The 19983-nt window shown below is 52.3% G+C and overlaps 1 protein-coding gene across 1 annotated transcript in view; it reads left to right on the top strand.

The window, feature by feature from the left end:
- The window catches only part of slc6a7 (solute carrier family 6 member 7), a 179132-nt gene that overhangs the window by 104562 nt on the left and 54587 nt on the right, over nucleotides 1-19983 (top strand). Inside the window, exon 3 of the mRNA XM_059963537.1 lies at nucleotides 16893-17024. Within this exon, the coding sequence (XP_059819520.1) occupies nucleotides 16893-17024 (132 nt within the window). The remainder of the gene's footprint in view (nucleotides 1-16892; nucleotides 17025-19983) is intronic.

Genomic DNA, 19983 nt, shown 5'->3' with positions numbered 1-19983 from the left:
GTTTCTGACCGTCTGTACGTGGTGTCTCTGACCCTGCTCTGTGTGTGTGTTTCTGACCGTCTGTACGTGGTGTCTCTGACCCTGCTCTGTGTGTGTGTTTCTGACCGTCTGTACGTGGTGTCTCTGACCCTGCTCTGTTTGTGTGTTTCTGACCGTCTGTACGTGGTGTCTCTGACCCTGCTCTGTGTGTGTGTTTCTGACCGTCTGTACGTGGTGTCTCTGACCCTGCTCTGTGTGTGTGTTTCTGACCGTCTGTACGTGGTCTCTCTGACCCTGCTCTGTGTGTGTGTATCTGACCGTCTGAACGTGGTGTCGCTGACCCTGCTCTGTGTGTGTGTTTCTGACCGTCTGTAAGTGGTGTCCCTGACCCTGCTCTGTGTGTGTGTTTCTGACCGTCTGTACGTGGTGTCTCTGACCCTGCTGTCTGTGTGTGTTTCTGACCGTCTGTACGTGGTGTCGCTGACCCTGCTCTGTGTGTGTTTTTCTGACCGTCTGTACGTGGTGTCTCTGACCCTGCTCTGTGTGTGTGTTTCTGACCGTCTGTACGTGGTGTCCCTGACCCTGCTCTGTGTGAGTGTTTCTGACCGTCTGTACGTGGTGTCTCTGACCCTGCTCTGTGTGTGTGTTTCTGACCGTCTGTACGTGGTGTCTCTGACCCTGCTCTGTGTGTGTGTTTCTGACCGTCTGTACGTGGTGTCCCTGACCCTGCTCTGTGTGTGTGTTTCTGACCGTCTGTATGTGGTGTCTCTGACCCTGCTCTGTGTGTGTGTTTCTAACCGTCTGTACGTGGTGTCTCTGACCCTGCTCTGTGTGTGTGTTTCTGACCGTCTGTACGTGGTGTCTCTGACCCTGCTCTGTGTGTGTGTTTCTGACCGTCTGTACGTGGTGTCTCTGACCCTGCTCTGTGTGTGTGTTTCTAACCGTCTGTACGTGGTGTCTCTGACCCTGCTCTGTGTGTGTGTTTCTGACCGTCTGTATGTGGTGTCTCTGACCCTGCTCTGTGTGTGTGTTTCTGACCGTCTGTACGTGGTGTCTCTGACCCTGCTCTGTGTGTGTGTTTCTAACCGTCTGTACGTGGTGTCTCTGACCCTGCTCGGTGTGTGTGTTTCTGACCGTCTGTACGTGGTGTCTCTGACCCTGCTCTGTGTGTGTGTTTCTGACCGTCTGTACGTGGTGTCCCTGACCCTGCTCTGTGTGTGTGTTTCTAACACTGTTCTGTACGTGGTGTCTCTGACCCTGCTCTGTGTGTGTGTTTCTAACCGTCTGTATGTGGTGTCTCTGACCCTGCTCTGTGTGTGTGTTTCTAACCGTCTGTACGTGGTGTCTCTGACCCTGCTCTGTGTGTGTGTTTCTAACCGTCTGTACGTGGTGTCTCTGACCCTGCTCTGTGTGTGTGTTTCTGACCGTCTGTACGTGGTGTCTCTGACCCTGCTCTGTGTGTGTGTTTCTAACCGTCTGTACGTGGTGTCTCTGACCCTGCTCTGTGTGTGTGTTTCTGACCGTCTGTACGTGGTGTCTCTGACCCTGCTCTGTGTGTGTGTTTCTGACCGTCTGTACGTGGTGTCCCTGACCCTGCTCTGTGTGTGTGTTTCTAACACTGTTCTGTACGTGGTGTCTCTGACCCTACTCTGTGTGTGTGTTTCTGACCGTCTGTACGTGGTGTCTCTGACCCTGCTCTGTGTGTGTGTTTCTGACCGTCTGTACGTGGTGTCCCTGACCCTGCTCTCTGTGTGTGTTTCTAACCGTCTGTACGTGGTGTCTCTGACCCTGCTCTGTGTGTGTGTTTCTAACCGTCTGTACGTGGTGTCTCTGACCCTGCTCTGTGTGTGTGTTTCTGACCGTCTGTACGTGGTGTCTCTGACCCTGCTCTGTGTGTGTGTTTCTAACCGTCTGTACGTGGTGTCTCTGACCCTGCTCTGTGTGTGTGTTTCTGACCGTCTGTACGTGGTGTCCCTGACCCTGCTCTGTGTGTGTGTTTCTGACCGTCTGTATGTGGTGTCTCTGACCCTGCTCTGTGTGTGTGTTTCTAACCGTCTGTACGTGGTGTCTCTGACCCTGCTCTGTGTGTGTGTTTCTGACCGTCTGTACGTGGTGTCTCTGACCCTGCTCTGTGTGTGTGTTTCTGACCGTCTGTACGTGGTGTCTCTGACCCTGCTCTGTGTGTGTGTTTCTAACCGTCTGTACGTGGTGTCTCTGACCCTGCTCTGTGTGTGTGTTTCTGACCGTCTGTATGTGGTGTCTCTGACCCTGCTCTGTGTGTGTGTTTCTGACCGTCTGTACGTGGTGTCTCTGACCCTGCTCTGTGTGTGTGTTTCTAACCGTCTGTACGTGGTGTCTCTGACCCTGCTCGGTGTGTGTGTTTCTGACCGTCTGTACGTGGTGTCTCTGACCCTGCTCTGTGTGTGTGTTTCTGACTGTCTGTACGTGGTGTCCCTGACCCTGCTCTGTGTGTGTGTTTCTAACACTGTTCTGTACGTGGTGTCTCTGACCCTGCTCTGTGTGTGTGTTTCTAACCGTCTGTATGTGGTGTCTCTGACCCTGCTCTGTGTGTGTGTTTCTAACCGTCTGTACGTGGTGTCTCTGACCCTGCTCTGTGTGTGTGTTTCTAACCGTCTGTACGTGGTGTCTCTGACCCTGCTCTGTGTGTGTGTTTCTGACCGTCTGTACGTGGTGTCTCTGACCCTGCTCTGTGTGTGTGTTTCTAACCGTCTGTACGTGGTGTCTCTGACCCTGCTCTGTGTGTGTGTTTCTGACCGTCTGTACGTGGTGTCTCTGACCCTGCTCTGTGTGTGTGTTTCTGACCGTCTGTACGTGGTGTCCCTGACCCTGCTCTGTGTGTGTGTTTCTAACACTGTTCTGTACGTGGTGTCTCTGACCCTACTCTGTGTGTGTGTTTCTGACCGTCTGTACGTGGTGTCTCTGACCCTGCTCTGTGTGTGTGTTTCTGACCGTCTGTACGTGGTGTCCCTGACCCTGCTCTCTGTGTGTGTTTCTAACCGTCTGTACGTGGTGTCTCTGACCCTGCTCTGTGTGTGTGTTTCTAACCGTCTGTACGTGGTGTCTCTGACCCTGCTCTGTGTGTGTGTTTCTGACCGTCTGTACGTGGTGTCTCTGACCCTGCTCTGTGTGTGTGTTTCTAACCGTCTGTAAGTGGTGTCTCTGACCCTGCTCTGTGTGTGTGTTTCTGACCGTCTGTACGTGGTGTCTCTGACCCTGCTCTGTGTGTGTGTTTCTGACCGTCTGTACGTGGTGTCCCTGACCCTGCTCTGTGTGTGTGTTTCTAACACTGTTCTGTACGTGGTGTCTCTGACCCTGCTCTGTGTGTGTGTTTCTGACCGTCTGTACGTGGTGTCTCTGACCCTGCTCTGTGTGTGTGTTTCTGACCGTCTGTACGTGGTGTCCCTGACCCTGCTCTGTGTGTGTTTTTCTGACCGTCTGTACGTGGTGTCTCTGACCCTGCTCTGTGTGTGTGTTTCTGACCGTCTGTACGTGGTGTCTCTGACCCTGCTCTGTGTGTGTGTTTCTGACCGTCTGTACGTGGTGTCTCTGACCCTGCTCTGTGTGTGTGTTTCTAACCGTCTGTACGTGGTGTCTCTGACCCTGCTCTGTGTGTGTGTTTCTGACCGTCTGTATGTGGTGTCTCTGACCCTGCTCTGTGTGTGTGTTTCTGACCGTCTGTACGTGGTGTCTCTGACCCTGCTCTGTGTGTGTGTTTCTAACCGTCTGTACGTGGTGTCTCTGACCCTGCTCGGTGTGTGTGTTTCTGACCGTCTGTACGTGGTGTCTCTGACCCTGCTCTGTGTGTGTGTTTCTGACCGTCTGTACGTGGTGTCCCTGACCCTGCTCTGTGTGTGTGTTTCTAACACTGTTCTGTACGTGGTGTCTCTGACCCTGCTCTGTGTGTGTGTTTCTAACCGTCTGTATGTGGTGTCTCTGACCCTGCTCTGTGTGTGTGTTTCTAACCGTCTGTACGTGGTGTCTCTGACCCTGCTCTGTGTGTGTGTTTCTAACCGTCTGTACGTGGTGTCTCTGACCCTGCTCTGTGTGTGTGTTTCTGACCGTCTGTACGTGGTGTCTCTGACCCTGCTCTGTGTGTGTGTTTCTAACCGTCTGTACGTGGTGTCTCTGACCCTGCTCTGTGTGTGTGTTTCTGACCGTCTGTACGTGGTGTCTCTGACCCTGCTCTGTGTGTGTGTTTCTGACCGTCTGTACGTGGTGTCCCTGACCCTGCTCTGTGTGTGTGTTTCTAACACTGTTCTGTACGTGGTGTCTCTGACCCTACTCTGTGTGTGTGTTTCTGACCGTCTGTACGTGGTGTCTCTGACCCTGCTCTGTGTGTGTGTTTCTGACCGTCTGTACGTGGTGTCCCTGACCCTGCTCTCTGTGTGTGTTTCTAACCGTCTGTACGTGGTGTCTCTGACCCTGCTCTGTGTGTGTGTTTCTAACCGTCTGTACGTGGTGTCTCTGACCCTGCTCTGTGTGTGTGTTTCTGACCGTCTGTACGTGGTGTCTCTGACCCTGCTCTGTGTGTGTGTTTCTAACCGTCTGTAAGTGGTGTCTCTGACCCTGCTCTGTGTGTGTGTTTCTGACCGTCTGTACGTGGTGTCTCTGACCCTGCTCTGTGTGTGTGTTTCTGACCGTCTGTACGTGGTGTCCCTGACCCTGCTCTGTGTGTGTGTTTCTAACACTGTTCTGTACGTGGTGTCTCTGACCCTGCTCTGTGTGTGTGTTTCTGACCGTCTGTACGTGGTGTCTCTGACCCTGCTCTGTGTGTGTGTTTCTGACCGTCTGTACGTGGTGTCCCTGACCCTGCTCTGTGTGTGTTTTTCTGACCGTCTGTACGTGGTGTCTCTGACCCTGCTCTGTGTGTGTGTTTCTGACCGTCTGTATGTGGTGTCTCTGACACTGCTCTGTGTGTGTGTTTCTGACCGTCTGAACATGGTGTCTCTGACCTTGCTCTGTGTGTGTGTTTCTGACCGTCTGTACGTGGTGTTTCTGACCCTGCTCTGTGTGTGTGTTTCTGACCGTCTGTACGTGGTGTCTCTGACCCTGCTCTGTGTGTGTGTTTCTGACCGTCTGTACGTGGTGTCTCTGACCCTGCTCTGTGTGTGTGTTTCTGACCGTCTGTACGTGGTGTCTCTGACCCTGCTCTGTTTGTGTGTTTCTGACCGTCTGTACGTGGTGTCTCTGACCCTGCTCTGTGTGTGTGTTTCTGACCGTCTGTACGTGGTGTCTCTGACCCTGCTCTGTGTGTGTGTTTCTGACCGTCTGTACGTGGTCTCTCTGACCCTGCTCTGTGTGTGTGTATCTGACCGTCTGAACGTGGTGTCGCTGACCCTGCTCTGTGTGTGTGTTTCTGACCGTCTGTAAGTGGTGTCCCTGACCCTGCTCTGTGTGTGTGTTTCTAACCGTCTGTACGTGGTGTCTCTGACCCTGCTCTGTGTGTGTGTTTCTGACCGTCTGTACGTGGTGTCTCTGACCCTGCTCTATGTGTGTGTTTCTGACCGTCTGTACGTGGTGTCTCTGACCCTGCTCTGTGTGTGTGTTTCTGACCGTCTGTACGTGGTGTCTCTGACCCTGCTCTGTGTGTGTGTTTCTAACCCTGTTCTGTACGTGGTGTCTCTGACCCTGCTCTGTGTGTGTGTTTCTAACCGTCTGTACGTGGTGTCTCTGACCCTGCTCTGTGTGTGTGTTTCTAACCGTCTGTACGTGGTGTCTCTGACCCTGCTCTGTGTGTGTGTTTCTGACCGTCTGTACGTGGTGTCTCTGACCCTGCTCTGTGTGTGTGTTTCTAACCGTCTGTACGTGGTGTCTCTGCCCTGCTCTGTGTGTGTGTTTCTGACCGTCTGTACGTGGTGTCTCTGACCCTGCTCTGTCTGTGTGTTTCTAACCGTCTGTAAGTGGTGTCCCTGACACTGCTCTGTGTGTGTGTTTCTGACCGTCTGTACGTGGTGTCTCTGACCCTGCTGTCTGTGTGTGTTTCTGACCGTCTGTACGTGGTGTCTCTGACCCTGCTCTGTGTGTGTGTTTCTGACCGTCTGTACGTGGTCTCTCTGACCCTACTCTGTGTGTGTGTATCTGACCGTCTGAACGTGGTGTCTCTGACCCTGCTCTGTGTGTGTGTTTCTGACCGTCTGTACGTGGTGTCTCTGACCCTGCTCTGTGAGTGTGTTTCTGACCGTCTGTACGTGGTGTCTCTGACCCTGCTCTGTGTGTGTGTTTCTGACCGTCTGTACGTGGTGTCTCTGACCCTGCTCTGTGTGTGTGTTTCTGACCGTCTGTACGTGGTGTCGCTGACCCTGCTCTGTGTGTGTGTTTCTGACCGTCTGTATGTGGTGTCTCTGACCCTGCTCTGTGTGTGTGTTTCTGACCGTCTGTACGTGGTGTCTCTGACCCTGCTCTGTGTGTGTGTTTCTGACCGTCTGTACGTGGTGTCTCTGACCCTGCTCTGTGTGTGTGTTTCTGACCGTCTGTACGTGGTGTCTCTGACCCTGCTCTGTGTGTGTGTTTCTGACCGTCTGTATGTGGTGTCTCTGACCCTGCTCTGTGTGTGTGTTTCTGACCGTCTGTACGTGGTGTCTCTGACCCTGCTCTGTGTGTGTGTTTCTGACCGTCTGTACGTGGTGTCTCTGACCCTGCTCTGTGTGTGTGTTTCTGACCGTCTGTACGTGGTGTCTCTGACCCTGCTCTGTGTGTGTGTTTCTAAACGTCTGTACGTGGTGTCTCTGACCCTGCTCTGTGTGTGTGTTTCTGACCGTCTGTATGTGGTGTCTCTGACCCTGCTCTGTGTGTGTGTTTCTGACCGTCTGTACGTGGTGTCTCTGACCCTGCTCTGTGTGTGTGTTTCTAACCGTCTGTACGTGGTGTCTCTGACCCTGCTCGGTGTGTGTGTTTCTGACCGTCTGTACGTGGTGTCTCTGACCCTGCTCTGTGTGTGTGTTTCTGACCGTCTGTATGTGGTGTCCCTGACCCTGCTCTGTGTGTGTGTTTCTAACACTGTTCTGTACGTGGTGTCTCTGACCCTGCTCTGTGTGTGTGTTTCTAACCGTCTGTATGTGGTGTCTCTGACCCTGCTCTGTGTGTGTGTTTCTAACCGTCTGTACGTGGTGTCTCTGACCCTGCTCTGTGTGTGTGTTTCTAACCGTCTGTACGTGGTGTCTCTGACCCTGCTCTGTGTGTGTGTTTCTGACCGTCTGTACGTGGTGTCTCTGACCCTGCTCTGTGTGTGTGTTTCTAACCGTCTGTACGTGGTGTCTCTGACCCTGCTCTGTGTGTGTGTTTCTGACCGTCTGTACGTGGTGTCTCTGACCCTGCTCTGTGTGTGTGTTTCTGACCGTCTGTACGTGGTGTCCCTGACCCTGCTCTGTGTGTGTGTTTCTAACACTGTTCTGTACGTGGTGTCTCTGACCCTGCTCTGTGTGTGTGTTTCTGACCGTCTGTACGTGGTGTCTCTGACCCTGCTCTGTGTGTGTGTTTCTGACCGTCTGTACGTGGTGTCCCTGACCCTGCTCTGTGTGTGTTTTTCTGACCGTCTGTACGTGGTGTCTCTGACCCTGCTCTGTGTGTGTGTTTCTGACCGTCTGTACGTGGTGTCTCTGACACTGCTCTGTGTGTGTGTTTCTGACCGTCTGAACATGGTGTCTCTGACCCTGCTCTGTGTGTGTGTTTCTGACCGTCTGTACGTGGTGTATCTGACCCTGCTCTGTGTGTGTGTTTCTGACCGTCTGTACGTGGTGTCTCTGACCCTGCTCTGTGTGTGTGTTTCTGACCGTCTGTACGTGGTGTCTCTGACCCTGCTCTGTGTGTGTGTTTCTGACCGTCTGTACGTGGTGTCTCTGACCCTGCTCTGTTTGTGTGTTTCAGACCGTCTGTACGTGGTGTCTCTGACCCTGCTCTGTGTGTGTGTTTCTGACCGTCTGTACGTGGTGTCTCTGACCCTGCTCTGTGTGTGTGTTTCTGACCGTCTGTACGTGGTCTCTCTGACCCTGCTCTGTGTGTGTGTATCTGACCGTCTGAACGTGGTGTCGCTGACCCTGCTCTGTGTGTGTGTTTCTGACCGTCTGTAAGTGGTGTCCCTGACCCTGCTCTGTGTGTGTGTTTCTGACCGTCTGTACGTGGTGTCTCTGACCCTGCTGTCTGTGTGTGTTTCTGACCGTCTGTACGTGGTGTCCCTGACCCTGCTCTGTGTGTGTGTTTCTGACCGTCTGTACGTGGTGTCTCTGACCCTGCTCTGTGTGTGTGTTTCTGACCGTCTGTACGTGGTGTCTCTGACCCTGCTCTGTGTGTGTGTTTCTGACCCTGTTCTGTACGTGGTGTCTCTGACCCTGCTGTCTGTGTGTGTTTCTGACCGTCTGTACGTGGTGTCGCTGACCCTGCTCTGTGTGTGTTTTTCTGACCGTCTGTACGTGGTGTCTCTGACCCTGCTCTGTGTGTGTGTTTCTGACCGTCTGTACGTGGTGTCCCTGACCCTGCTCTGTGTGAGTGTTTCTGACCGTCTGTACGTGGTGTCTCTGACCCTGCTCTGTGTGTGTGTTTCTGACCGTCTGTACGTGGTGTCTCTGACCCTGCTCTGTGTGTGTGTTTCTGACCGTCTGTACGTGGTGTCCCTGACCCTGCTCTGTGTGTGTGTTTCTGACCGTCTGTATGTGGTGTCTCTGACCCTGCTCTGTGTGTGTGTTTCTAACCGTCTGTACGTGGTGTCTCTGACCCTGCTCTGTGTGTGTGTTTCTGACCGTCTGTACGTGGTGTCTCTGACCCTGCTCTGTGTGTGTGTTTCTGACCGTCTGTACGTGGTGTCTCTGACCCTGCTCTGTGTGTGTGTTTCTAACCGTCTGTACGTGGTGTCTCTGACCCTGCTCTGTGTGTGTGTTTCTGACCGTCTGTATGTGGTGTCTCTGACCCTGCTCTGTGTGTGTGTTTCTGACCATCTGTACGTGGTGTCTCTGACCCTGCTCTGTGTGTGTGTTTCTAACCGTCTGTACGTGGTGTCTCTGACCCTGCTCGGTGTGTGTGTTTCTGACCGTCTGTACGTGGTGTCTCTGACCCTGCTCTGTGTGTGTGTTTCTGACCGTCTGTACGTGGTGTCCCTGACCCTGCTCTGTGTGTGTGTTTCTAACACTGTTCTGTACGTGGTGTCTCTGACCCTGCTCTGTGTGTGTGTTTCTAACCGTCTGTATGTGGTGTCTCTGACCCTGCTCTGTGTGTGTGTTTCTAACCGTCTGTACGTGGTGTCTCTGACCCTGCTCTGTGTGTGTGTTTCTAACCGTCTGTACGTGGTGTCTCTGACCCTGCTCTGTGTGTGTGTTTCTGACCGTCTGTACGTGGTGTCTCTGACCCTGCTCTGTGTGTGTGTTTCTAACCGTCTGTACGTGGTGTCTCTGACCCTGCTCTGTGTGTGTGTTTCTGACCGTCTGTACGTGGTGTCTCTGACCCTGCTCTGTGTGTGTGTTTCTGACCGTCTGTACGTGGTGTCCCTGACCCTGCTCTGTGTGTGTGTTTCTAACACTGTTCTGTACGTGGTGTCTCTGACCCTGCTCTGTGTGTGTGTTTCTGACCGTCTGTACGTGGTGTCTCTGACCCTGCTCTGTGTGTGTGTTTCTGACCGTCTGTACGTGGTGTCCCTGACCCTGCTCTGTGTGTGTTTTTCTGACCGTCTGTACGTGGTGTCTCTGACCCTGCTCTGTGTGTGTGTTTCTGACCGTCTGTACGTGGTGTCTCTGACACTGCTCTGTGTGTGTGTTTCTGACCGTCTGAACATGGTGTCTCTGACCTTGCTCTGTGTGTGTGTTTCTGACCGTCTGTACGTGGTGTATCTGACCCTGCTCTGTGTGTGTGTTTCTGACCGTCTGTACGTGGTGTCTCTGACCCTGCTCTGTGTGTGTGTTTCTGACCGTCTGTACGTGGTGTCTCTGACCCTGCTCTGTGTGTGTGTTTCTGACCGTCTGTACGTGGTGTCTCTGACCCTGCTCTGTGTGTGTGTTTCTGACCGTCTGTACGTGGTCTCTCTGACCCTGCTCTGTGTGTGTGTATCTGACCGTCTGAACGTGGTGTCGCTGACCCTGCTCTGTGTGTGTGTTTCTGACCGTCTGTAAGTGGTGTCCCTGACCCTGCTCTGTGTGTGTGTTTCTGACCGTCTGTACGTGGTGTCTCTGACCCTGCTGTCTGTGTGTGTTTCTGACCGTCTGTACGTGGTGTCTCTGACCCTGCTCTGTGTGTGTGTTTCTGACCGTCTGTACGTGGTCTCTCTGACCCTACTATGTGTGTGTGTATCTGACCGTCTGAACGTGGTGTCTCTGACCCTGCTCTGTGTGTGTGTTTCTGACCGTCTGTACGTGGTGTCTCTGACCCTGCTCTGTGTGTGTGTTTCTGACAGTCTGTACGTGGTCTCTCTGACCCTGCTCTGTGCGTGTGTATCTGACCATCTGAACGTGCTGTCGCTGACCCTGCTCTGTGTGTGTGTTTCTGACCGTCTGTAAGTGGTGTCCCTGACCCTGCTCTGTGTGTGTGTTTCTGACAGTCTGTACGTGGTGTCTCTGACCCTGCTCTGTGTGTGTGTTTCTGACCGTCTGTACGTGGTGTCGCTGACCCTGCTCTGAGTGTGTGTTTCTGACCGTCTGTACGTGGTGTCTCTGACCCTGCTCTGTGTGTGTGTATCTAACCGTCTGTACATGGTGTCTCTGACCATGCTGTCTGTGTGTGTGTTTCTGACCGTCTGTACGTGGTGTCTCTGACCCTGCTCTGTGTGTGTGTATCTAACCGTCTGTACATGGTGTCTCTGACCCTGCTGTCTGTGTGTGTGTTTCTGACCGTCTATACGTGGTGTCTCTGACCCTGCTCTGTGTGTGTGTTTCTAACCGTCTGTACGTGGTGTCTCTGACGCTGCTCTGTGTGTGTGTTTCTGACCGTCTGTACGTGGTGTCTCTGACCCTGCTCTGTGTGTGTGTTTCTGACCGTCTGTACGTGGTGTCTCTGACCCTGCTCTTGGTGTGTGTTTCTGACCGTCTGTACGTGGTGTCTCTGACCCTGCTCTGTGTGTGTGTTTCTGACCGTCTGTACGTGGTGTAGCTGACCCTGCTCTGTGTGTGTGTTTCTGACCGTCTGTACGTGGTGTCTCTGACCCTGCTCTGTGTGTGTGTTTCTGACCGTCTGTACGTGGTGTCTCTGACCCTGCTCTGTGTGTGTGTTTCTGACCGTCTGTACGTGGTGTCGCTGACCCTGCTCTGTTTGTGTGTTTCTGACCCTCTGTATGTGGTGTCTCTGACCCTGCTCTGTGTGTGTGTTTCTAACCCTGTTCTGTACGTGGTGTCTCTGACCCTGCTCTGTGTGTGTGTTTCTAACCGTCTGTACGTGGTGTCTCTGACCCTGCTCTGTGTGTGTGTTTCTAACCGTCTGTACGTGGTGTCTCTGACCCTGCTCTGTGTGTGTGTTTCTGACCGTCTGTACGTGGTGTCTCTGACCCTGCTCTGTGTGTGTGTTTCTAACCGTCTGTACGTGGTGTCTCTGCCCTGCTCTGTGTGTGTGTTTCTGACCGTCTGTACGTGGTGTCTCTGACCCTGCTCTGTGTGTGTGTTTCTAACCGTCTGTAAGTGGTGTCCCTGACCCTGCTCTGTGTGTGTGTTTCTGACCGTCTGTACGTGGTGTCGCTGACCCTGCTCTGTGTGTGTGTTTCTGACCGTCTGTAAGTGGTGTCCCTGACCCTGCTCTGTGTGTGTGTTTCTGACCGTCTGTACGTGGTGTCTCTGACCCTGCTCTGTGTGTGTGTTTCTGACCGTCTGTACGTGGTGTCTCTGACCCTGCTCTGTTTGTGTGTTTCTAACCCTGTTCTGTACGTGGTGTCTCTGACCCTGCTCTGTGTGTGTGTTTCTGACCGTCTGTACGTGGTGTCTCTGACCCTGCTCTGTGTGAGTGTTTCTGACCGTCTGTACGTGGTGTCTCTGACCCTGCTCTGTGTGTGTGTTTCTGACCGTCTGTACGTGGTGTCCCTGACCCTGCTCTGTGTGAGTGTTTCTGACCGTCTGTACGTGGTGTCTCTGACCCTGCTCTGTGTGTGTGTTTCTGACCGTCTGTATGTGGTGTCGCTGCCCCTGCTCTGAGTGTGTGTTTCTAACCGTCTGTCCGTGGTGTCTCTGACCCTGCTCTTTGTGTGTGTTTCTAACCGTCTGTAAGTGGTGTCCCTGACCCTGCTCTGTGTGTGTGTTTCTGACCGTTTGTACGTGGTGTCTCTGACCCTGCTCTGTGTGTGTGTTTCTGACCGTCTGTACGTGGTGTCTCTGACCCTGCTCTGTGTGTCTGTTTCTGACCGTCTGTACGTGGTGTCTCTGACCCTGCTCTGTGTGTGTGTTTCTGACCGTCTGTACGTGGTGTCTCTGACCCTGCTCTGTGTGTGTGTTTCTAACCGTCTGTAAGTGGTGTCTCTGACCCTGCTCTGTGTGTGTGTTTCTGACCGTCTGTACGTGGTGTCCCTGACCCTGCTCTGTGTGTGTGTTTCTGACCGTCTGTACGTGGTGTCTCTGACCCTGCTCTGTGTGTGTGTTTCTGACCGTCTGTAAGTGGTGTCCCTGACCCTGCTCTGTGTGTGTGTTTCTGACCGTCTGTACGTGGTGTCTCTGACACTGCTCTGTGTGTGTGTTTCTAACCGTCTGTACCTGGTGTCTCTGACACTGCTCTGTGTGTGTGTTTCTAACCGTCTGAACGTGGTGTCCCTGACCCTGCTCTGTGTGTGTGTTTCTGACCGTCTGTACGTGGTGTCTCTGACCCTGCTCTGTGTGTGTGTTTCTGACCGTCTGTACGTGGTGTCTCTGACTCTGCTGTCTGTGTGTGTGTTTCTAACCGTCTGTATGTGGTGTCTCTGACCCTGCTCTGTGTGTGTGTTTCTGACCGTCTGTACGTGGTGTCTCTGACCCTGCTCTGTGTGTGTGTTTCTAACGGTCTGTATGTGGTGTCTCTGACCCTGCTCTGTGTGTGTGTTTCTGACCGTCTGTACGTGGTGTCCCTGACCCTGCTCTGTGTGTGTGTTTCTGACCGTCTGTACGTGGTGTCGCTGACCCTGCTCTGTGTGTGTGTTTCTGACCGTCTGTACGTGGTGTCCCTGACCCTGCTCTGTGTGTGTGTTTCTGACCGTCTGTACGTGGTGTCGCTGACCCTGCTCTGTGTGTGTGTTTCTGACCGTCTGTACGTGGTGTCTCTGACCCTGCTCTGTGTGTGTGTTTCTGACCGTCTGTATGTGGTTTCTCTGACCCTGCTCTGTGTGTGTGTTTCTGACCGTCTGTACGTGGTGTCGCTGACCCTGCTCTGTGTGTGTGTTTCTGACCGTCTGTACGTGGTGTCTCTGACCCTGCTCTGTGTGTGTGTTTCTAACCGTCTGTACGTGGTGTCTCTGACCCTGCTCTGTGTGTGTGTTTCTGACCGTCTGTACGTGGTGTCTCTGACCCTGCTCTGTGTGTGTGTTTCTGACCGTCTGTACGTGGTGTCGCTGACCCTGCTCTGTGTGTGTGTTTCTGACCGTCTGTAAGTGGTGTCTCTGACCCTGCTGTCTGTGTGTGTTTCTAACCCTGTTGTGTACGTGGTGTCTCTGACCCTGCTCTGTGTGTGTGTTTCTGACCGTCTGTACGTGGTGTCCCTGACCCTGGTCTGTGTGTGTGTTTCTAACCGTCTGTACGTGGTGTCTCTGACCCTGCTCTGTGTGTGTGTTTCTGACCGTCTGTACGTGGTGTCTCTGACCCTGCTCTGTGTGTGTGTTTCTGACCGTCTGTACGTGGTGTCGCTGACCCTGCTCTGTGTGTGTGTTTCTGACCGTCTGTACGTGGTGTCCCTGACCCTGCTCTGTGTGTGGGTTTCTGACCGTCTGTACATGGTGTCTCTCACCCTGCTGTCTGTGTGTGTTTCTAACCCTGTTCTGTACGTGGTGTCTCTGACCCTGCTCTGTGTGTGTGTTTCTGACCGTCTGTACGTGGTGTCGCTGACCCTGCTCTGAGTGTGTGTTTCTGACCGTCTGTACGTGGTGTCTCTGACCCTGCTCTGTGTGTGTGTATCTAACCGTCTGTACATGGTGTCTCTGACCCTGCTGTCTGTGTGTGTGTTTCTGACCGTCTGTACATGGTGTCTCTGACCCTGCTCTGTGTGTGTGTATCTAACCGTCTGTACATGGTGTCTCTGACCCTGCTGTCTGTGTGTGTGTTTCTGACCGTCTATACGTGGTGTCTCTGACCCTGCTCTGTGTGTGTGTTTCTAACCGTCTGTACGTGGTGTCTCTGACGCTGCTCTGTGTGTGTGTTTCTGACCGTCTGTACGTGGTGTCTCTGACCCTGCTCTGTGTGTGTGTTTCTGACCGTCTGTACGTGGTGTCTCTGACCCTGCTCTGTGTGTGTGTTTCTGACCGTCTGTACGTGGTGTCTCTGACCCTGCTCTGTGTGTGTGTTTCTAACCCTGTTCTGTACGTGTTGTCTCTGACCCTGCTCTGTGTGTGTGTTTCTAACCGTCTGTACGTGGTGTCTCTGACCCTGCTCTGTGTGTGTGTTTCTAACCGTCTGTACGTGGTGTCTCTGACCCTGCTCTGTGTGTGTGTTTCTGACCGTCTGTACGTGGTGTCTCTGACCCTGCTCTGTGTGTGTGTTTCTAACCGTCTGTACGTGGTGTCTCTGCCCTGCTCTGTGTGTGTGTTTCTGACCGTCTGTACGTGGTGTCTCTGACCCTGCTCTGTCTGTGTGTTTCTAACCGTCTGTAAGTGGTGTCCCTGACACTGCTCTGTGTGTGTGTTTCTGACCGTCTGTACGTGGTGTCGCTGACCCTGCTCTGTGTGTGTGTTTCTGACCGTCTGTAAGTGGTGTCCCTGACCCTGCTCTGTGTGTGTGTTTCTGACCGTCTGTACGTGGTGTCTCTGACCCTGCTCTGTGTGTGTGTTTCTGACCGTCTGTACGTGGTGTCTCTGACCCTGCTCTGTTTGTGTGTTTCTAACCCTGTTCTGTACGTGGTGTCTCTGACCCTGCTCTGTGTGTGTGTTTCTGACCGTCTGTACGTGGTGTCTCTGACCCTGCTCTGTGTGTGTGTTTCTGACCGTCTGTACGTGGTGTCTCTGACCCTGCTCTGTGTGTGTGTTTCTGACCGTCTGTATGTGGTGTCGCTGCCCCTGCTCTGAGTGTGTGTTTCTAACCGTCTGTCCGTGGTGTCTCTGACCCTGCTCTTTGTGTGTGTTTCTAACCGTCTGTAAGTGGTGTCCCTGACCCTGCTCTGTGTGTGTGTTTCTGACCGTTTGTACGTGGTGTCTCTGACCCTGCTCTGTGTGTGTGTTTCTGACCGTCTGTACGTGGTGTCTCTGACCCTGCTCTGTGTGTCTGTTTCTGACCGTCTGTATGTGGTGTCTCTGACCCTGCTCTGTGTGTGTGTTTCTGACCGTCTGTACGTGGTGTCTCTGACCCTGCTCTGTGTGTGTGTTTCTAACCGTCTGTAAGTGGTGTCTCTGACCCTGCTCTGTGTGTGTGTTTCTGACCGTCTGTACGTGGTGTCCCTGACCCTGCTCTGTGTGTGTGTTTCTGACCGTCTGTACGTGGTGTCTCTGACCCTGCTCTGTGTGTGTGTTTCTGACCGTCTGTAAGTGGTGTCCCTGACCCTGCTCTGTGTGTGTGTTTCTGACCGTCTGTACGTGGTGTCTCTGACACTGCTCTGTGTGTGTGTTTCTAACCGTCTGTACCTGGTGTCTCTGACACTGCTCTGTGTGTGTGTTTCTAACCGTCTGAACGTGGTGTCCCTGACCCTGCTCTGTGTGTGTGTTTCTGACCGTCTGTACGTGGTGTCTCTGACCCTGCTCTGTGTGTGTGTTTCTGACCGTCTGTACGTGGTGTCTCTGACTCTGCTGTCTGTGTGTGTGTTTCTAACCGTCTGTATGTGGTGTCTCTGACCCTGCTCTGTGTGTGTGTTTCTGACCGTCTGTACGTGGTGTCTCTGACCCTGCTCTGTGTGTGTGTTTCTGACCGTCTGTACGTGGTGTCCCTGACCCTGCTCTGTGTGTGTGTTTCTGACCGTCTGTACGTGGTGTCGCTGACCCTGCTCTGTGTGTGTGTTTCTGACCGTCTGTACGTGGTGTCCCTGACCCTGCTCTGTGTGTGTGTTTCTGACCGTCTGTACGTGGTGTCGCTGACCCTGCTCTGTGTGTGTGTTTCTGACCCTCTGTACGTGGTGTCTCTGACCCTGCTCTGTGTGTGTGTTTCTGACCGTCTGTATGTGGTGTCTCTGACCCTGCTCTGTGTGTGTGTTTCTGACCGTCTGTACGTGGTGTCGCTGACCCTGCTCTGTGTGTGTGTTTCTGACCGTCTGTACGTGGTGTCTCTGACCCTGCTCTGTGTGTGTGTTTCTGACCGTCTGTAAGTGGTGTCTCTGACCCTGCTGTCTGTGTGTGTTTCTAACCCTGTTGTGTACGTGGTGTCTCTGACCCTGCTCTGTGTGTGTGTTTCTGACCGTCTGTACGTGGTTTCCCTGACCCTGGTCTGTGTGTGTGTTTCTAACCGTCTGTACGTGGTGTCTCTGACCCTGCTCTGTGTGTGTGTTTCTGACCGTCTGTACGTGGTGTCTCTGACCCTGCTCTGTGTGTGTGTTTCTGACCGTCTGTACGTGGTGTCTCTGACCCTGCTCTGTGTGTGTGTTTCTGACCGTCTGTACGTGGTGTCTCTGACCCTGCTCTGTGTGTGTGTTTCTGACCGTCTGTACGTGGTGTCGCTGACCCTGCTCTGTGTGTGTGTTTCTGACCGTCTGTACGTGGTGTCTCTGACCCTGCTCTGTGTGTGTGTTTCTGACCGTCTGTACGTGGTGTCTCTCACCCTGCTGTCTGTGTGTGTTTCTAACCCTGTTCTGTACGTGGTGTCTCTCTCTCTCACTGACCCTGTTTCTCTCTGTGTTTGTAGGCGTGTTTCTGATCCCATACTGCATTATGATGCTGGTGACGGGGTTGCCGCTTTTCCTTATGGAGCTCAGCCTGGGTCAATACGGCGGGGCCGGTCCCATCACTGTGTGGAAGTGCTGCCCCCTACTGAAAGGTCCGTACATTGTGCTGGCGAAAACTTTGGTGACTTTAAAAAAGACCTTCAGGTAGGCATTGAAAGTGAGGAAAGAGGAAGGCCATGGCCCGAAGGCCGGTAGGCGGAAGTTGGCCATTTGGGTTGGCACAGTTCTGTGCTGGACTGTGTTCAAAATTTCAAGAAGAATGCATACAGAATGTGCAAAAAGAGAGCAGAGAATTGAGGTGGTGTTCATGGGTTCGGAAATCTGATGGTGGAGGGAAAGAGCTTTACCTAAATTAATGAGTGTGTGTCTTCAGGCTACAGTACCTCCACGATGGTAGAAATGAGAAGTTACAGTAACTATTTTTATAGTACAGATTTTTAGTATCACAAACCAAAACATTGACAATTCCATCCCCACCTCCACTGATAGACCTCAGGCCTCTGAGTTCTTCCAGCACCTTGTTTGCTAATGTAGATACCAGCATGTGGTACCCATGTCACGTGTCCAAATCTGCACCCAATACCCACATCTGTCTCACTGAGCCCATCCCATTGATAAACCATCAATTGTCTCTGATGTCTACATCTGTTTCACTGAGCCCATCCCATTGATAAACCATCGATCGTCTCCCATGTCTACATCTGTTTCACTGAGCCCATCCCATTGATAAACCATCGATTGTCTCCAATGTCTACATCTGTTTCACAGAGCCCATCCCACTGATAAACCATCGATCGTCTCCGATGTCCACATCTGTCTCACTGAGCCCATCCCATTGATAAACCATCGATCGTCTCCGATGTCCACATCTGTCTCACTGAGCCCATCTCACTGATAAACCATCGATTGTCTCCGATGTCTACGTCTGTTTCACTGAGCCCATCCCATTGATAACCCATCGATTGTCTCCGATGTCCACATCTGTCTCACTGAGCCCATCCCATTGATAAACCATCGATCGTCTCCGATGTCCACATCTGTCTCACTGAGCCCATCTCACTGATAAACCATCGATTGTCTCTGATGTCCACATCTGTCTCACTGAGCCCATCTCACTGATAACCCATCGATTGTCTCCGATGTCTACATCTGTCTCACTCCCATCCCATTGATAACCCATCGATTGTCTCCGATGTCTACATCTGTCTCACTCCCATCTCACTGATAAACCATCGATTGTCTCCGATGCCCACATCTATCTCACTGAGCCCATCTCACTGATAAACCATCGATTGTCTCCGATGTCTACGTCTGTCTCACTGAGCCCATCTCACTGATAAACCATCAATTGTCTCCGATGTCTACATATGTCTCACTCCCATCCCGTTGATAAACCATCGATTGTCTCCGATGTCTACATCTGTCTCACTCCCATCTCACTGATAAACCATCGATTGTCTCCGATGTCCACATCTGTCTCACTGAGCCCATCTCACTGATAAACCATCGATTGTCTCCGATGTCCACATCTGTCTCACTGAGCCCATCTCACTGATAACCCATCGATTGTCTCCGATGTCTACCTCTGTTTCACTGAGCCCATCCCACTGATAAACCATCGATTGTCTCCGATGTCTACATCTGTCTCACTCCCATCTCACTGATAAACCATCGATTGTCTCCGATGTCTACATCTGTCTCACTGAGCCCATCTCATTGATAAACCATCGATTGTCTCCGATGTCCACATCTGTCTCACTGAGCCCATCTCACTGATAAACCATCGATTGTCTCCGATGTCCACATCTGTCTCACTGAGCCCATCTCACTGATAAACCATCGATTGTCTCCGATGTCTACATCTGTCTCACTGAGCCCATCTCATTGATAACCCATCGATTGTCTCCGATGTCTACATCTGTCTCACTGAGCCCATCCCATTGATAACCCATCGATTGTCTCCAATGTCTACATCTGTTTCACTCCCATCCCATTGATAACCCATCCATTGTCTCCGATGTCCACATCTGTCTCACTGAGCCCATCTCATTGATAAACCATCGATCGTCTCCGATGTCTACATCTGTCTCACTGAGCCCATCTCATTGATAAACCATCGATTGTCTCCGATGTCCACATCTGTCTCACTGAGCCCATCTCATTGATAAACCATCGATTGTCTCCGATGTCCACATCTGTCTCACTGAGCCCATCTCACTGATAAACCATCGATTGTCTCCGATGTCCACATCTGTCTCACTGAGCCCATCTCACTGATAAACCATCGATTGTCTCCGATGTCTACATCTGTCTCACTGAGCCCATCTCATTGATAACCCATCGATTGTCTCCGATGTCTACATCTGTCTCACTGAGCCCATCCCATTGATAACCCATCGATTGTCTCCAATGTCTACATCTGTTTCACTCCCATCCCATTGATAACCCATCCATTGTCTCCGATGTCCACATCTGTCTCACTGAGCCCATCTCATTGATAAACCATCGATCGTCTCCGATGTCTACATCTGTCTCACTGAGCCCATCTCATTGATAAACCATCGATTGTCTCCGATGTCCACATCTGTCTCACTGAGCCCATCTCATTGATAAACCATCGATTGTCTCCGATGTCCACATCTGTCTCACTGAGCCCATCTCACTGATAAACCATCGATTGTCTCCGATGTCCACATCTGTCTCACTGAGCCCATCTCATTGATAAACCATCGATTGTCTCCGATGTCCACATCTGTCTCACTGAGCCCATCTCATTGATAAACCATCGATTGTCTCCGATGTCCACATCTGTCTCACTGAGCCCATCTCACTGATAAACCATCGATTGTCTCCGATGTCCACATCTGTCTCACTGAGCCCATCTCATTGATAAACCATCGATTGTCTCCGATGTCCACATCTGTCTCACTGAGCCCATCTCATTGATAAACCATCGATTGTCTCCGATGTCCACATCTGTCTCACTGAGCCCATCTCACTGATAAACCATCGATTGTCTCCGATGTCTACATCTGTCTCACTGAGCCCATC

The sequence above is a fragment of the Hypanus sabinus genome, chromosome 3, assembly GCF_030144855.1.
Source record: "Hypanus sabinus isolate sHypSab1 chromosome 3, sHypSab1.hap1, whole genome shotgun sequence".
Lineage (NCBI taxonomy): Eukaryota > Metazoa > Chordata > Chondrichthyes > Myliobatiformes > Dasyatidae > Hypanus > Hypanus sabinus.
The sequence above is the reverse complement of the archived record's forward strand: the minus strand, read 5'-3'. Positions and strand labels throughout refer to the sequence as shown.